We start from the raw sequence: 16,558 nt of genomic DNA, 5'->3' as shown, positions 1-16,558 counted from the left end.
GATAGATCCTCTGTCTTGATTTCATAAACAAGGACTCTGGAACGGCAACCAGCAACCTTTCCAAGATTCCCCAAGGCAAATGGGTGTTTAACTATTTACAGATATACAGAGTTGTATCTTCCCTCAATATTCCTCTTACGCCTTGATCAGCAACAGGTCTTACAGGAGCTGGCAAGCTTTTGAATCCTGAGGCACTTAAAAAAATTATGTATTATTAGCGATGCATTTGCAAGCTGCTTCTCAAAGTTTATTTGGACTATACTATTGTATATTTCCATTTAACTTACTCAAATGAGGTAACTATAAAAGAATACACTCTCGTAAGTTCAGCTTTTTGCATGATGACAGTTTTTAGTAGTCTCCTTCATACTGTTGCTTAGCCATACTTCTTTTTCCCAGACAGATTTTACTATTCATTTTAAGTCTCCAATATTCTGATTTGAATAAATCCCTACACTACCTACAAAAGTTTCCGTTTTGGAGAGGAAATTCCATATATTTTCTTTTAAAAGCTCCTTCCTTTTTATGTAATTTCCATTTTTGAAATGAAGCATTCCTGTAGTGACTAATCTATCTTTTAACGCCTTCGAAAGATTACAGTCCCTGTCAGAGGATCTTCCAGCAGAAAGATTTTGAACCTGATCTCACACAGAATCAAATAAAAATCAATTTCTCTTGCGAGTTCTCTAACCATTCCACAACGCAGCTGTCTCCTAATTTTTAGTCTCAGCATCATGCATAAGCATACTATTCACCCACTCCCATTGAAAAGTAACTGAAGCCTCTCATAATTACTACATTTTCTGCTCTTGTAGCACAGCCAGTCTCCTTCAGTACCTCTGCAGTCACTACCATTCCAAAAACTAAGGCCTTCAAACTTCAAAAGAACCACAAGTTGCTGCTGTGCAGGGCTCCCATCCATTCCCCAAAACAACAATTTTCATTGATCAAAGGATATCATTCATCTCTACTCAATCTGTACTGATTGAGCAAGCCAGAACAACAAAGCTAATGATTTTTTTTTCTCCCTGGTTTTGCAATATTCCTCAATGCAGTTCCTGTGTTCCCAAACCTCAGATCTATGGAGTCAAAAGATGAAAAAGGCTTAGACTGCTTGAGAACATACTTCACAGAATCAACTCTACAGCAAAAGTACAATTAACAGGTTTCTAAGTAAATAGAAAAAGGGAGCTAATTAAGCTTTTACTACTACCAAAATGAATGGTGGTTGTTCTGAACGAAGACAAAATAATTGGACTTAGGCAATGCTAATCAAAAAATGAACACTATAAAAAGTTACCATAAGTGGAAAAATAGTATCACAGAAGGCCCAAATGTTTAAGAGCCATAGGAAGACAACTAATTCACTCAAGTGTATTCTCCAGTCAAACTGCAAATAATTTTATTGTTTAACACAGCAGAATTTGAATAGTCAAGTAATTATAGAATCAGGAATAAGCAATTCTCTTTTAGAGGTTCAAAAATAAGAACAAAGCAATTTAATTATCAAGTCAGAATCATACAGCTGGAACTACAACTAACCACAGAGAGAAGCAGCAGCTTCCAGGAAGAACTGATCTTCTGCTAGAAGTAATGACATGGCTGGAAGTAGAGAAAACTCCCAGGATGTAGTTTCATAATTTATGTGGATGTAGGAAAATTTCACTAGATGCAGAGAGTCAAAATTAGCACTTCATCATCACAAAAAGGGGTTCCATTACTACCCATGTGCACCCACAGCTGCATGCCTATGAGCCAATTTAATTTGTAGGAAAGTATCCCACCCCACAAAAGAAACCAGTTTACTGAATCCTGAGCAACCTGAATGGACTTGCTGAAGTGTGCAACATGCACCAGAGTCAGAGTAAGGAAGGCTGTGAAATATGCAGCTAGGACAGGAGTATACTTGCAGTATCCACAACTCATTGATCAACTCAACGGATCTTATATCCACAGCCTGAGTTGGGGCTGCCGCAGCTATCCATTCCCAGTCTTGCGCTGGCACTCACTCACATGCACATTACACCAAATTCAGAGAGATGATTAAACCAAAAATTAAAATTCCTAATACAAAGTAATTTTTCATATGAATCAGCTCACTTTGTGATTATGTGCTAGTGATTGTTCAGTGACAGAAGTTTGAGAACATTTTTAAACCTGGTAACTATCTAAACGTGGCAACCTCATTTATTTCTGATCAATCTGTCACAAAAGTCTAACTTTCTATAAAAGTGGGGCCAAGACTCTCATAGATGAATAGATGCCAAGTGCAAAATAAGATGAAAGTTATCTGAAGTGTAAGTGTATGCAATATATTGTGATAAAGATTGTTATGAAAGAGCCAGTCTATAACAACTTCAAACCTGCTATAAAAAGACTGCTTTTAGTGATCTTCAATCTTACAATACGCTTGCCTTTTCATTTTTCAGATGTGCATCCTTATCACCTAGTTTATTTTCCTTTGTCTTCTCTATACCTTTAAAAAAAGAATGGAAAACATTTTACAATACAAATGAATCTGAGAACAGTACACATAACTTAGGTTACATACAGCATTACAATACTGACGCTTTTACCAAACCTAAAACAACTGCAATAAAATTTTCCATGACAACCATTTTCCTCAGATTAATAAAAGGGCCCTGCAGATTCCTAAATACACATATGCAAAAGCATGGTCTGTCCGCATTAAGAAAAAATTAATTCAAATTTGCTAAAAAGCAGACAAACATTTTGCATGGTATTCAGAAGAGGCATTACTATAATACCATAAATATGCATATTTCCTTCTTTCATGAAAACACATCCCATCTTGGTCAAAATAAAGCTGGGGGCATGGGTGAGAATTAAAAAAAAACAAACACAAACAAAACAAAAAAACCCCAAACTCCACACACTTCACACAGTTTAACTGTTTTCTTGGAATTAGGCAGTATTATTCCACAATAATTTTCTTCAGTAAAACACTATTTGCATATACAGCTTTAGCATATCATGCCCTACAGACAACTGACCATGCTTCATCTGCAGAGGTTTTTTCACATTGTTCATCCTCATGATAGAACAGGTATTGGAAGACCAGACAAGAAGAGATAGCAAGGAGAAGTCAGACCTATCAAATTGACAGAAAGGTAAGATAATGAGAAGCACCACAAGAAGCAGGATGGCTGTCAGTGCTGGGTCTAAGACAGAGCTCTGTACCACTAACCAGGCCCAGAGCCATTAGCCGGGGCCCACCACTGAACTACCAGTGGTATTTGCCTACAGCTCTGAAAGCAGACAGATACTGCAGTTTAAGGAAGGTTTTGTAAATGCACCTCAGGACTCTGCACCAAGCTAAATGAAACAGTTAGGACATACCTTCTCTTTTCTGCCCTCTATACTGCCCAGTAGCCCCAACAGGAGAAGTAAGAGAAGACTGGAATAAAAGAACAAGGGGCAACAGGCTAGCAATAATTACAAAATCAGTAGGTTTGTAGGGAAACAGGAAGAGGAACAGGGAAAAAGAGAACTCCACTGAAGCACAGGTCTCTCCAGAGTTTGCAATTAGTTAGCATTCCTTTATCTCTAGATTCTTTTACTGCCCAGCCAAAAGACACCTCATGGGCCAAATATGTATTTTGTCCCCTTCTAACTCCTGGTCTATACCGAGTACAATGCTCCGTTGCTGTTATTTAACTATGAAATTTGCATTACCAGCAGCAGGACACTTTTTGAATCTAATGTGCTGATGACCAATGTCAAACAAAGCATAAGGTGATCTATTTCTATTTACTGAAACTGTTTTAAAAAAATTTTGTCTAGGCAAACCAGGACCCTGTACTTAAAATACTAAAAATGCATTTTCAAAGACTAACTAGCTTAGTCTCCAGAAGAAACTAAGCTTATTACTTCACAGTATTACATGCAGATTCATGTTGGTGTATGTCTATCATCGGTTACTTATCTCCAGCTCAGACTTCTAACCTAAGCTGTTACAATAGCAAATATGACATAGCTCTATTCGTAGCTTCAAACATTTTAGGTATTATTTGCTTGACACTTCCTACAACAATAGAATTATAATTTAAGAATGACAGTAACTGAGTTTACATTTAGTGCTTTTAATTGTTCACAGCTAGATACTTTTTCTTGTCAAATTCACCCTTCAGAGATGATGATGAGGATTACATTTCTCTCCTTCAGCACACAGTGACAGCTATGTAAAGAGCTATGCAACCTCAAATTGCTGGTTTATGAAAAAGTATCACCAGATGGCAGTAGAAACCCATCCTTGCCTTCAAACTCCTTAAGGCTAGATAGAACCATTACAAGTTCTGCTGCCAGGATAACCACAGAATTTCACCTACTAATTCAACATCGCAGATATCTGTCCTATTTGAACCCAGTATTTACCTTCTAAAGACAACCAGTTTTTCCATTAAGTACAATTTAATCTTTAGAGTTCTATTACTAAAGTACAGTTCAATACAGTTTGAAACAGACCAACAAACATGACAGGTTTGGGGTTTGGTTTTTTTAAGGGAGGCAAACTTTTTCCTCTCTGCAGATCCACCCTAACCAGCTAAGGCTATATATACCGGCAATTTCCTAAAAGCAATTCAAATAAATTTGTTCTTAAGCCTGTACACTAGAAACAATTGTGAGTAATTACTACATGGAAAACAAGAGCAAGAAAAGCAAGTCACGTGACCTGCCACCACTAATGCTTATACTGCTCTTTCACTCCCCAGTGAGTAAGGATTTAGCAGCACTACGAAGACGACAGCAAGGTCATTTGGCTAAAGATACCAGGTACCTTCATGGTGTTTTTAAAAAAAAGAGAATCTGTAATTTTACAGCTTGACAGAGAGTGAATGGATCAAGAGTGGACAACATGATACATATATTGCACAGTACAGAGTTCCCCAGTCTAAGACAAAAGACATTACACAGGAAAATTAAGGAAGGGAAAATGACAAGGTAGCAAGAGAAGTAGAATGGCAATTAAACTGAGGCAGAAAAGAGATCTGATTTTCTTTAAAATAATCTGGGGTTTGGTCCAAATGTACCATTTTAGAATGAACCCATTCCATATTTCTTCAAATGTGAATCAATGATTTACACAGCAATGAACTACTACCCTTTTTATGGCTACACCATAAGGCTCCACTGATCCAATACGTTACTACTGAAAGAAGAGCCTAAACTGTTATTTACATAAAACCGAGGCTGCAACAAACACCACGCACTCAACAAATGCTAGATTTCAATCCCATCAACCAGATAATGTTCCAGGATCTAGTTCTCAGGGAAAAAACAGACAACTGAAATTGAGCAAAACTCCGTTATCTGCTTCTTTACAGAGCTACAAGACTGGCAAACTATGAAATGCACAGAATTAATAATAAAAACTCCATCTTGCAAAACCTCCCTGGTATCCACAACATTGAGTTAAGATTTGCTCAACAGACAAAGATCTGCTGAGGCACTTTTAACATTACCTAATTTGCTCTACCACTGGGACTTTTCACTTTTCCCCCTAGAATTTCACAAGAAGTGAGTTGCTAATGAACATGTGTTTAAAGGACAGACTTGAGTCTGGAGAGTTCACAGGCCTTCTGGCAAATTCCCAGTACCTCTAGTGATCTTTAAATAAATAACCAGTCCAGAGTCAAGTTAACATATACATTTAATTTACAGTACTGGTTAATTAGTTTGAAATTCTCATCTACTTGTATATTACATAGCAGGAACAGGAAATAAAAAAAAAAAAAACCACAATGAAATTGAGGGTACTGGTAATATCCTAGTTCCTTGCACTCACATAGCGTTATTTAATCTGAAAAGTCCCAGCAAATGTCAGAGTTACAGCTTAATTCCTTTTCTAAACCTGGAAACCTAATCTCTCATCTTTTTTTCCTTTTTAAAGAGGGACTAGAGGTTTGATATTGTTTTGTTTGTTTGGGTTTCAGTTTTTCAACTGAAAATAGAAACACTTAAATATGCTAAGATTTACTCACTCTGGTAATTCTTTCTGCTAGTCTGAACTTCTACAGGAATAGACTGCAAAGCTGTCATAATCCTCTGAGCGATATCAGATAAAGGTACTTTAGAAGCCTCACATCCTATGTATGATGTGTACCGTTCCATTTTTAAGATTAAACCTAAACAAAGAACACACACAAATTGTGCATATCAGAGCCACAGAACAATCGGCACTTACGATTCTATTGAAATTAAAAACAAAATATAGTGAACATGTTGAGCCATTCATTCTGGACAGAAAATTAAATTTCCTTCCTGACATGCCTATCAAAGTATTGTAAATAAAAATTAGCGAATTGTAGTAATTTACAAAACCCACTAAGTGAAACTTCTTTGAAATAGTGTTTTAATACAATAATAAAAAATTAAGCAGTCCTACTAAGTAAAGCTGACTTCTAATAAAAAATCTGACAAATAAAACAAGAATTATCCTTTATGTCTGAAATACTTCCTCCCTCAACATCTTTAAACTAGGCTGTATCTAGCATATGCATACATTTACTGTTACTGGTGCTCAGATTTTATCAAGAAAAAACCCTTTCAAGTAACTACCAAAATAGTGCCAACACAAGATGAAAGAAACAAGTATTACTATCATGATATACAAACATTAGTGACGTGTTGTTTCAGAAAATACATAAGACCTTTACTCCTTAAACTTTGTATAATTGATGTACTCAAGTACTATTAAATACTAATAACATTAAAATAGTATAGTTTGTCAATTTAAGAAACAGGTCAACAACATCTAAAGTCTCAACAAGCTTTGACTGCACAATATTGCTGTTCTAAATTTTATCCCTTTTTGAAAAGCAGATGCTTTTCAAGTTGACCTGTAGCCATATTCTATAATACGTACAAAATACTTGGGGAACCCCTAGATACAATGCATATGGGAGAATTATAAACAATGGTGTCCATACTGATGCCTTTGTTGACTTTATGTAGTGAGACCAGAACAATGCATAAAACTTACACAAACACAAGATAAATAACCAACATTTTCAAAACACTTAAAAGGATTCAAGCTGTACAAGTCAATTGCTCTACCAAAAACTGGTGTTAAATAAATTATTCCTACGCAAGGTAGTAACTGGAGTCCTGTTACTCTGGTCTTCTTCCACTAAATCCAATGCATGAGTAGACTTTCAAGTCATTGTTTACTTGATGGTTAAACTCATTTCCTCCGCTTAGATGGAAATATTTTTCTTAGCTCAACACCATAGGCAGATTGCAAGTTTGAATACTTACAAGTACAAAAATTTGTGTCCAGATTCAAAGAGGAACATCCATCAGGCTGCATTAGTATTGGCTACACCTATCTAGCTCAAATTCTATAGTAAGCATGCAAAAGGGAGAGAGAGGCAGAATGGCTTTCTTTTCCCTGATATTCCAGGAGTCAGAAGTATAAGCTTTCTCCATGCACAACTCCTCCTAACTTTTATAATTAAGAGTAACGCTTCTTTCGTACACAGGGCAAAAACACTCCCTGACTTCTCAATGTGGGAAGCAGCAGCCTTAAAGCCTCAGGGGCATATCAAAATGAGAACCTAGAAGACTAGATATAAACAAGACACTATGCATGAGAATACACCCAAAACCAACACACAGATTCACCATAAATACTGACAACACTGAACTGAATTTACAGTGTTTGGCATTTAATAATAAACACAAAGTATAGAGTTAAGCAGCATGAAATCCAGATATAATGACATCCAATCAGTAAGTTAAAAAAAATTTAAACATCTAAAAATAAGTTATACTCACGTAAGTTAAAAGTCTGCCATTAAAATAGTTTTAACACTACTGTTACTGAAGTTAAAGCTAATTTATTAACCTTCATCAATATGTACAATGCTTGAAAGGAAGCACAGACGATCCCATCAAAACATAAAAGACTGGACGTTATCATACTATAAAAGCCTATTTAGTTCCACTGGTGTATTAGGAAGCTATATAAAAATTTGATAAACTGTCTAACAATAGATATGAAAGCAGAAGTATGAAAGCATCAGGACTCTGAATTGAAACGCCTATCATTATAAATAATAGAGCAAACTCAGAAGTCCAAAGAGTAAATTTAAAATTCTTTTTCTTTGAAGAGCGCAGTGTAAGTATAGACTGGTTTCAACGGAGAAGATAGGCTGCAAGTTAAATTAAGAGATACCAGAATGGTCTTAAAACAGATGTTCTTCATACGTGAGACAGATTCTGGTACATATTCCAATGCATTTTTAACAAAATCAAATCTTCTTTGGAGAACTCTAAGGGAAACAATCACGGAATATCTGCCTTGGAGAACTCTCCTCTTCAGAAGGAACACATTACATTCATGTTCCAAAATCTGGAATGCCTTCTCCACATTTATTTTTCAGTTCACATATCAAAGGTTCTTAGCATGCAAGAAAACTTATCTCAAGGGTAGGAAATGTTCCTCTTTGTGCTATGCTGTGTGCAGTGGAACTCAACATACAGGCTAGCAGAAGAGCAGCCTGAATGTAATTCATTCAAATAACCAACATATTACTTCATATCAAAGAACTTTGACAAAAACTGAGATTTGAACTTGCCGGGCAGATGCCAAAAGCCATAAAACAGCATACAGTCCAAACTTGGTAATCGTGGCAGCTAAACATAACATTGCAATGATAGATAAATGTTAGCCTTGATCAGCTAATACTTATCATTCCATAAACCTGTAGACAGTTTACATTAACATGCTTTCCTTTCTTAAAAGTACACTGAAGTTTAAACATTAAGAACTCCACTGGTGGTGAAATTCGAATCTTCCAGACCGCTAGCTTTAGCTTCAGACTGCTGCTCAAGCTCTTCCACCATCTCTTTCAAGCGGTCTTCGTCTTTGAAAAAATACACATACAAATTTCTTTCCATCTGATGCAGCTTATTGGACTCTAAAAAGTTTCTCTTTGACTTCACGTCAGCAATCAAATCCATAAGGAGTTGATTTAGTTTATTTAAATCAACTTCCAGTTGATGAAACTGCTCAGTAAGTTCCTAACAAAAAATACAAGACAAAAAATTATTACCTTTATATTGTTAATACACTAGCTGAACTAGAAACATAAAAGTTTTTTGCTTTTGGAAGCCAGTTTCTTTTGAATAGAAACACAGGTGATAAGTGACTCCATTCCATCTATGTAACTTTTGAGCTCCCTGTAATGGTACTTGCATCAGGTTATGAAAATGTAATTTCATTTACTTGTTTACTAAACCAGATGAGTTAAGAACATAAAAATCTAGCCCTCAATGAGATAGACGGTTGAATGACATTTTCACTCAATTACAAGTTTTTGTATCTAGTCAAATCTTAAAAGGGAAAAAAACACCACAACAAAGCCAATTTAATTTTAAAATTAAATCATTAATTACCAGCTACAATCTTCCCAACTATCATTCCTATCATAGTTCAGTGTAAGCAGGCCAGTCATCTACTTGCACATTATTTCCTTATTAAAGGAATTACTTTTCTTCATAAACAGTAGCAATAGAAAGAGATGTCACTATGGTTTAAGAGGTAACTGGAATCAACAGCAAGGTATTTGATTGATTTAATAACGTGTAATCCCTAAATACATATTGTTCCAATTACAAAGTTTCATTTTTATTAAAAACTGTTCTGTATGTTGCAAATTCACTTCACGGATGGAAGTGTAAATATATTTTCATGTAGTTAACCAAGGAAGTATTATGTAACAGAAGACATCCCTCAATCCACTTTTGAGATACCTACAATTATTTTATAAGTATAACAAATGGCATTTTACGATATCTATTCCCATTTAAAAGAGGCTCTAAACCCAACACCTGGGAGCTCTGTAGCAGGACTGTCTTACTACGACTGTCCTTCAAAATTCTGATATTCTTATTTTGTCCAAGTGAGCCACCCATGGCCAGGCTTTTTAAGGGGCCAAACTGTACTATTCAGGTATTACAGGTAACGGGGAAAAAAACCCGTCTGAAATAAAGGGAAATTTAAGCAAATTTTCCAGTGACACCATATCCAAATGACATATTTCCCACACCATAAACTTACTAGTAATACACGACTATATATGCCTTTGAAAGAAATGAAAGGTTAGATGCAATGACTTGCTCAGAAACAAAAAATTATCACCTGCCAACATTTATAAAATCTAACATTTGCTAAGAACAATGTAAATACTGAGCCCATCATCATTATGCTAATAAATCTGTTGCTGATGTGGGAGCTAGTTTGTGTGTCTACAGCCTTCATACGACATTTCTCTCAGTAAAAAAATGACACAGGTTAATGCAATAATTTTAATAACCAGATAAGGGCTTACCCGACTACTGAGCTGTATTTGATTTCCTCCACAATACAGAACATCATGAAGGCTATCTACATCACTTTTTAGCTTGGACAAAAGGAGAGACTGTTCTTGAGAAGATGCTGCTATCTGATCTTGTACTGTAGCACAGTCCTGCTTTAACTTCTGAGCCATCTGCTCCAGGCTTTCGTATGTTTTAAACAATTGTTGTTTTTTATTTTCTCCTTCCAGAAGCTGATATAGCCTGTAACAAATGAAGTTAGACACACAAGCATTTTTAAGTTTCCTAAGCACTCCTGTTATTATTAATCAAGAGAAGATGTTCATGTTGAGAAGTCCGAGGACTAGTAAAGGACAGTACTGCTCAGGGTACTCTTACTACACTACTGTATCTCCCACTGATCTTGTGATTCTATCCATATATAGCTGGTATGTGATTAACAGGACTCCAAAATATTTCAATATTAAATTAACAGCAATGAAATACTAAAGTAACAGTTAGCAAGTACACAATGAATGCAAATAGAATTGGACAATGTGCTTTTGCCAACTATTTCCCAACATTTCAAGGGCTGCAAAGTAAGATACAATTTTTTTTTTTTTAAGTGCTGAAAAACAGCAGACTTCAATGACCAATGAGAAGTAAGAGCAATCTTTATAACCTTTTCAAGCTTACTGGAGTATTTCCCATTTTCTATCTATGAAGAGACTGCTAAGAATTCTCCAATTAGTTACGAGTCATGCAAAAGGCAGCAATACCTACTGTACCAAACTGTACCCTTACACCCCATCAGGAAGAATCTCATACAATTACAGATAACTTTGCTCAGTTGCTACTACCACCTCTGCATATTAAAAACTTTCATTGAGCCCCAATATAGAATCAGATTGGCTTTAATAAGAGGAAGAGCTATATGTCAAAAGTAACTGAGTTTAAAAATGTTACAAGTTGCCAATGTAAATACACAACAGGAGTGAAATTAACGCTGCCTAATTCTTGCAGTTATTCATTGTGCAACACCATACTCAGCTACCACTTAACAATTATTAAAAAACACTTAAAGCACCATTTTGAGGAAGGAGAAAAAGTCTGACATTAACACATCTATAAGTATACAATACACCTCATCAAAAGGTGTAGAGTCTTGAAGTGACAGCCAACACAGCACACATTCCTACTGTATCATCTGAGCTACAAAACCACACCTCTACATGAGTGACAAAACACTGAAGCAAATGGCAAATCAAGCAGTAAAAATGAGCTAAACATGTTTCATATATTGAAGGAGTCATTCCTCTTCTCTACCACACGGGGGATTTTGCAGGCTAAGCTGATGAGGCCATGCACATGACCCGGCAAACCACTGTTACCAACAGCTCTTTACATCTATAGTTCTAGAATAACTTTCAAGAGGTCCTAGATCAGGGCACCGTAAGACAGGTTTGGCTTTAAACTTTCATTATATTCTGGATATTGCTTAGGAATGCTTCAGCAATATTAACAAGATGGATAACTGAACAGTTTTTCCTCAGGCAAACCTGAAAAGAATTTCAAAGGATAAGCAAGAGGCAAGTCTCCTATCGTGAAGGCTTCAGTTCTGGAGAATTCAAAATACTAACTAGCTATAGTGAGTAACTAAGAACTTAGCAATAGAAAAGGCTTAGGCAAACTAAGCCTTTATCTCCCCAGTATTATCTCAAAGTAAGTCAAAGTTCAATAGTGACTATAACACTTACCTGCAAGAGAAACCATCTTTTGAACTAATAATGTTTCTTGGCTTCGCATGTTGAGTTCGCTCAGTTATCACCTGTAGTCTCTGTTGCAACTCATCATTGGTCTGTTTCAGAGATTCTACCAAATTCTCAAGTCGACAGCAGATCTCCTTATGTTTCTTCAACTCCATTTCATGGGCTAGCTCAATAAGTTCAAATGATGCTTTCTGTCTTACCAAATGCCTGCATATTTCATCTTGACCTGAAGCATAATGGTCCTGCTGAGCAATCTGATGATCCAGGTAAGCTTTCACCACTGGCGCGCTCAAAAGTCGTGCATTCTCTTTCAGAAGGGGAAGGAGTTCTTCATTGTTTATCTGAGTTATATCTTGTTTAATTGTTGAAATTTCATAATTTAAACTAGATATTTTAGCATCAAGGTTTTCTTGTTTTCCAATATCCTGCATAAAACAAAGTATTTGTCAATTTCTTCATGGTCTCCTCCAAGCCACTTCCCTAACACATTTCTTCAGTTCACACAAGATTCACATATATATGGTATATTAAAATCACTGCATCTTTTGTATCTACAAAATTAAATGAAAACTCCACAAGCAGTTTTACAGAAGTTTACAACATAAGGCAAACACAGATTTACAACTAGATATCAAATAAACATGTCTGAATAAATAGTAATTTCATTCTATTGCAGGGCCAGGAAACAGTTTATCATGTTAAAAATAGAAGAGCTGTATTTTCCTCAGCAACCAGCTTTCAAGCATGTCTAACTGAAATCTCACATGCAAACATAATTTTATATATTCAATCAGATGACTATCAACACTTCTATCAGAATCAATCTTTTTCAAATGACTCTAATCAATCAAGTCGTATATGCTAGTCATCCATAAACGAAAATATACAAACTGACATGATGCCGCAAGTTATTCCATGACTGGCATAAGCTATTATTTTTCCTTCTGTTATGATTTCTTCACATTCTTAAATTCTAGTAGCCATATCTGCCTGTCACTCACTTGTTAAGAGATTTCTGGGGCTTCAACTATCAGATTCATTTACAAATACTTGAGTTTCAAAAGAGTCAGTGAACTAAAACTTTAAGGTTATGCTACAGAATATAAACAGGAATACATTTATCATATTAGCTCCTCAATACCACAAAATTTCAACTGAAGTTAAGCTTTTTTTGTTATACAAAGATCTAAGAGCCAGTTATAATTCGAAATTTCAAAGTTAAACTAAACTAGAAAGGTACTACTAAGTTCCAGGTTTTTTAAGGTAGTAACTCTGGAAAGTAGAATTAAAGATACTCTGCCATACTGAAGAGTTTCTAACTATAAAAACTGGAGCTACTTCACAAAAGGAGTTTTCTGAGCAAGACTAAAACTTCATAAAAGTACAATTTCTCTATGTAAAAATAGTTGAAATAACAATAACTCAGCAATTCCTTTTACTAGATCCAGTTGAACACACCTGCCTGTTTAAAACTCCACTACCTTCTACCTTTTGTGGCTTACCTTGTTGTCTAAGGACTGCAGCATGCTTTCTGCACATTTTATAGCCAAATTCATGCTCTGCTCTTTAGCTTGCATCTGAATTAGCTGATGTTGAGCACAAATATATGCTGTCTGGAGCCTGGCCATCTCTTGACTATCTTCGCAAACTTCATTAGTCTTGTCACAAGCAACTTCCCTGCTTATATCCGCAAGCTGAAAGCTGCCTTCATGTGAATTTTCAACCCATTCAGACATACCTTGATAAAAATGTTTTTTTATGTATGAGGTAAGTGCTGCAGTGCTTTGTTCTTCCTGAGACAAATACTTGTCCAAAGAAAGTTGGGAAAAAAACACTGGATGTAGGCCTGGCCCTTGTTCTGAATCTGAAGCAGTGAAGAAAGAGGCCAATTTCTTAGCTGCATCCGTAAGAGACAGCAGTTCATTATTAAGCTTAGTATTTGCTGCAGTAAACACTTCCAGTCCTTCTTTCAAATCTTTATGTGCTGCTTCCTCTCTGCTTTTTAATGTTTGTAACATATGGCTGTTTGCAGAAACCATCATTTGAAGCTTATTATGCCGATGAATTTGAAGTTTCTTTAACTTCTGAAGAGTTTGAAGCTCATCCTCTAATTTCTTCAGTTCCTCCTCCTCCTCTTGGCTACTGTTCTTTGAATCCATGGGCTTCAAGGTTTTAAGGACTTCATCCAGTGCATTTCCTTCCAAAATGGGCTTACCAGACTGAAGAAGATTATCAAAATCTTGCAGTTCTTTTTCAGATACCACATGCTGTTCATTTACATTTCCACAAAACCACTCCAGAAATGAATTGTCTTCCAAAGACTCAAACAACCAATCAAAATCTTCTCCATTAAGCTCATCAGCTTTTGGATATCCAATTTTCTTAAGAGTTTCCACAAAATCATTTCCACAGCTCATGGTTAAAATATTTTTTGTAAGCAGAAAAGATCCAAATACATGAAAAAAATCTGGGGTATTATTCCAGTTGTAATTTTTTTGTCATTTTAAATGAATATTCTGTATTTTAACAAAAAGAGTCTGCACAGGAAAAAGGAAATGTCAGATCACACCAGAAAACTGAATGCTGTTCTGGATTAGAGTGGCTATTCAAAGACTAGAAAACAATTTTTATTTCAGGGATATATTAATATATTTTGTTCACCAAATCAGGACACGTATTTTTACACCAATTAAATCCCTTATCTTTGCAACCACGTTTTTCCTTAATTCACGTAAATTTACTAATAAAATAGAATACTACTATTAATTTAAAAGCAACAGGTATAAATATTGAGTACTTCATTGGCCTGCAAAAATGATTTACTTGTACAGTTTTCCTCACATTAAACAAAAAACCCACCCACAATCATTTTAACTCTTCCAAAATGAGAGAAGCTTTCAGCTTGTCCTAAAAACAAAACTACAGTGATGTTACACTGCACTTCAAGATCTTGCTTATATTTTTTTACTTCAGCAGCAAGCAGAATCTTGTCCTCTAAACCTTAAAGTTTCCTCTGAAAATGGAACAAGAAATCCTTTAACATAAAAATATCTCAACATAATGATGTATTTTTGACGGATTATAAAAAAATAAAATTAAGATCAGTGTAAATACTCCTGTGAAAATAGTCACAACTTCAAAGTTACAAGAAAAAGGAGTTTGCTGTTTCGCTGTTTCCCAGCAAACAATCAGCTTTGGGATCCTAAAGTGTGTGCAACAGACAGCAAATAGGACAAATTATCAATAAAGTCAGGAGGCCTTGTCTGCAATACTCTGGTAATACCCAGGGTTTGTTTGTTTTGGCTTTAGTTTAGCATTACTTAATACTTTGTTTCTAAAACATACATTCCACCAGAACACCTGGCTTTGCCAGCCGGCCTGGAGGGCATGTATGCTGAACAAGTAAGCATATCCTTTTAAAATTCTGTGTGTATTTGATTTAGCTTAGAGTTACAGATTATATAAGGAATAGACTTTGTTATGCAAATTTCATGTCACAAGGCAGCCTTCCAACTGCCCTCTGCCTTCCATGCTAAAAAAGGGCTGTCGCCAAAATAAATAAATAAAAGGGAGCGCACATAGCTTTATGTACGTGTGCGCAGGCCATTAAGGCACGCTGACGCTGCCGCTCAAGCCGCCATCAGACACCACCGACAGCATCCTGGGACCCCTGAGGGAGCCACCCGCCATCCCCGTCCGCAGCGCGGGGACGCCCGACCACCACATCCCGCCCCGCCCGCCCGAGCGGGGCCCTCGGGGGCTTCCTCCCAGCGCCGAGGAGCCCAAACGCCCGCCGGCCAAGTCCCAACTCCGGGGCGGCTGCTGCCTGCAGCCCCCCAAAGGGGTCTCGGCCAAGAGCCGCCCGGGAGCAGGACAGGGCAGGACGAGGAGACGGAGGGGAGAGGCTGTCCCCTCCACCCCCCGGCGCGGGCGAGCCCCTACCCCACACCGCCCGATACTCACCACAGCGCTCTGCCTCAGCCACCGCTCGGAGGGGAGGGGAGGGGGAGAGAGACGCAGAAAATGGCGGGAAGACAGAGGAAGCGCGTCGGCAGCGTCCCCGCCCCAGGGAGAGGGAGCCGGGCCCGAGCCCCGCGCGAAGGGGGGCGGGGCCGCCGGCCGTTAGGGCGCCAACGGCTCGAAACGCCCGCCACGCGCTACTCTCGCGCGGCCTCCCCGCCGCCCAGGGCCGCCCAGCCGCCGACTGCGCCTGCGCGCGTGCTCCTCGCCCCTCCCTCCTCCCGCAGAGGCCCCCGCCTCGCGCTAACGGGGGACGAGGGGGGCCTGCGCGGCGAGGGGGGGAAGGAGGGGGTTGGCCGGCGCCGGCCCGCTGACCAGTGACGTCACGCGGCTCCACAGGGAGCGGGGGCGGGGTCTGGGCGGCGGGGCCGTCCCTCACCTCAGGGGCCGTCCCTCACCTCAGGGCCGGTCGGCTGAGGCGCCGTTCGGTTCCCTCCGCTCCCCTCCGT

The 16,558-nt window shown here is 37.8% G+C and overlaps 2 protein-coding genes across 3 annotated transcripts in view; both read right to left on the bottom strand.

Annotated features, from left to right (window-relative positions):
* Positions 1-7,452, bottom strand: part of POLN (DNA polymerase nu) — a 106,745-nt gene extending 99,293 nt beyond the window's left edge. Inside the window, exons 1-2 of the mRNA XM_069795280.1 lie at positions 6,003-7,452; positions 2,415-2,476 (exon numbers count right to left, since the gene is read on the bottom strand). Coding sequence (XP_069651381.1) covers positions 2,415-2,476; positions 6,003-6,132 — 192 coding nt within the window. The 5' untranslated portion in view covers positions 6,133-7,452. The remainder of the gene's footprint in view (positions 1-2,414; positions 2,477-6,002) is intronic.
* A 198-nt stretch (positions 7,453-7,650) lies between these two features.
* HAUS3 (HAUS augmin like complex subunit 3) lies at positions 7,651-16,295 on the bottom strand. 2 transcript variants are annotated; one of them, XM_069795268.1, is made up of 5 exons: positions 16,053-16,295; positions 13,592-15,102; positions 12,078-12,514; positions 10,356-10,584; positions 7,651-9,045 (listed from the first exon to the last, which is right to left on the bottom strand). In XM_069795268.1, the coding sequence occupies exons 2-5, from the start codon at positions 14,504-14,506 to the stop codon at positions 8,779-8,781; spliced, it is 1,848 nt and encodes a 615-aa protein (XP_069651369.1). In that variant the 5' UTR covers positions 14,507-15,102; positions 16,053-16,295; the 3' UTR covers positions 7,651-8,778. The 2 variants fall into 2 exon arrangements, with proteins under 2 accessions (XP_069651369.1, XP_069651360.1); XM_069795259.1 differs by having other exon boundaries at positions 13,592-14,626.
* Between the last annotated feature and the right edge of the window lie 263 nt (positions 16,296-16,558).

The sequence above is a fragment of the Haliaeetus albicilla genome, chromosome 1, assembly GCF_947461875.1.
Source record: "Haliaeetus albicilla chromosome 1, bHalAlb1.1, whole genome shotgun sequence".
Taxonomy (NCBI): domain Eukaryota; kingdom Metazoa; phylum Chordata; class Aves; order Accipitriformes; family Accipitridae; genus Haliaeetus; species Haliaeetus albicilla.
This window is presented reverse-complemented; position numbering and strand designations above follow the sequence as displayed.

Coding starts and splice junctions, on each gene's coding strand:
- HAUS3 (XM_069795268.1), bottom strand. CDS start 14,506: ATGAGCTGTGGAAATGATTTTGTGGAAACTCTTAAGAAAATTGGATAT. Junction 12,515..13,591: donor TGCAGTCCTTAGACAACAAG/GTAAGCCACAAA, acceptor TGTTTTATGCAG/GATATTGGAAAACAAGAAAA. Junction 9,046..10,355: donor AAATACAGCTCAGTAGTCGG/GTAAGCCCTTAT, acceptor ATTTTTTGTTAG/GAACTTACTGAGCAGTTTCA.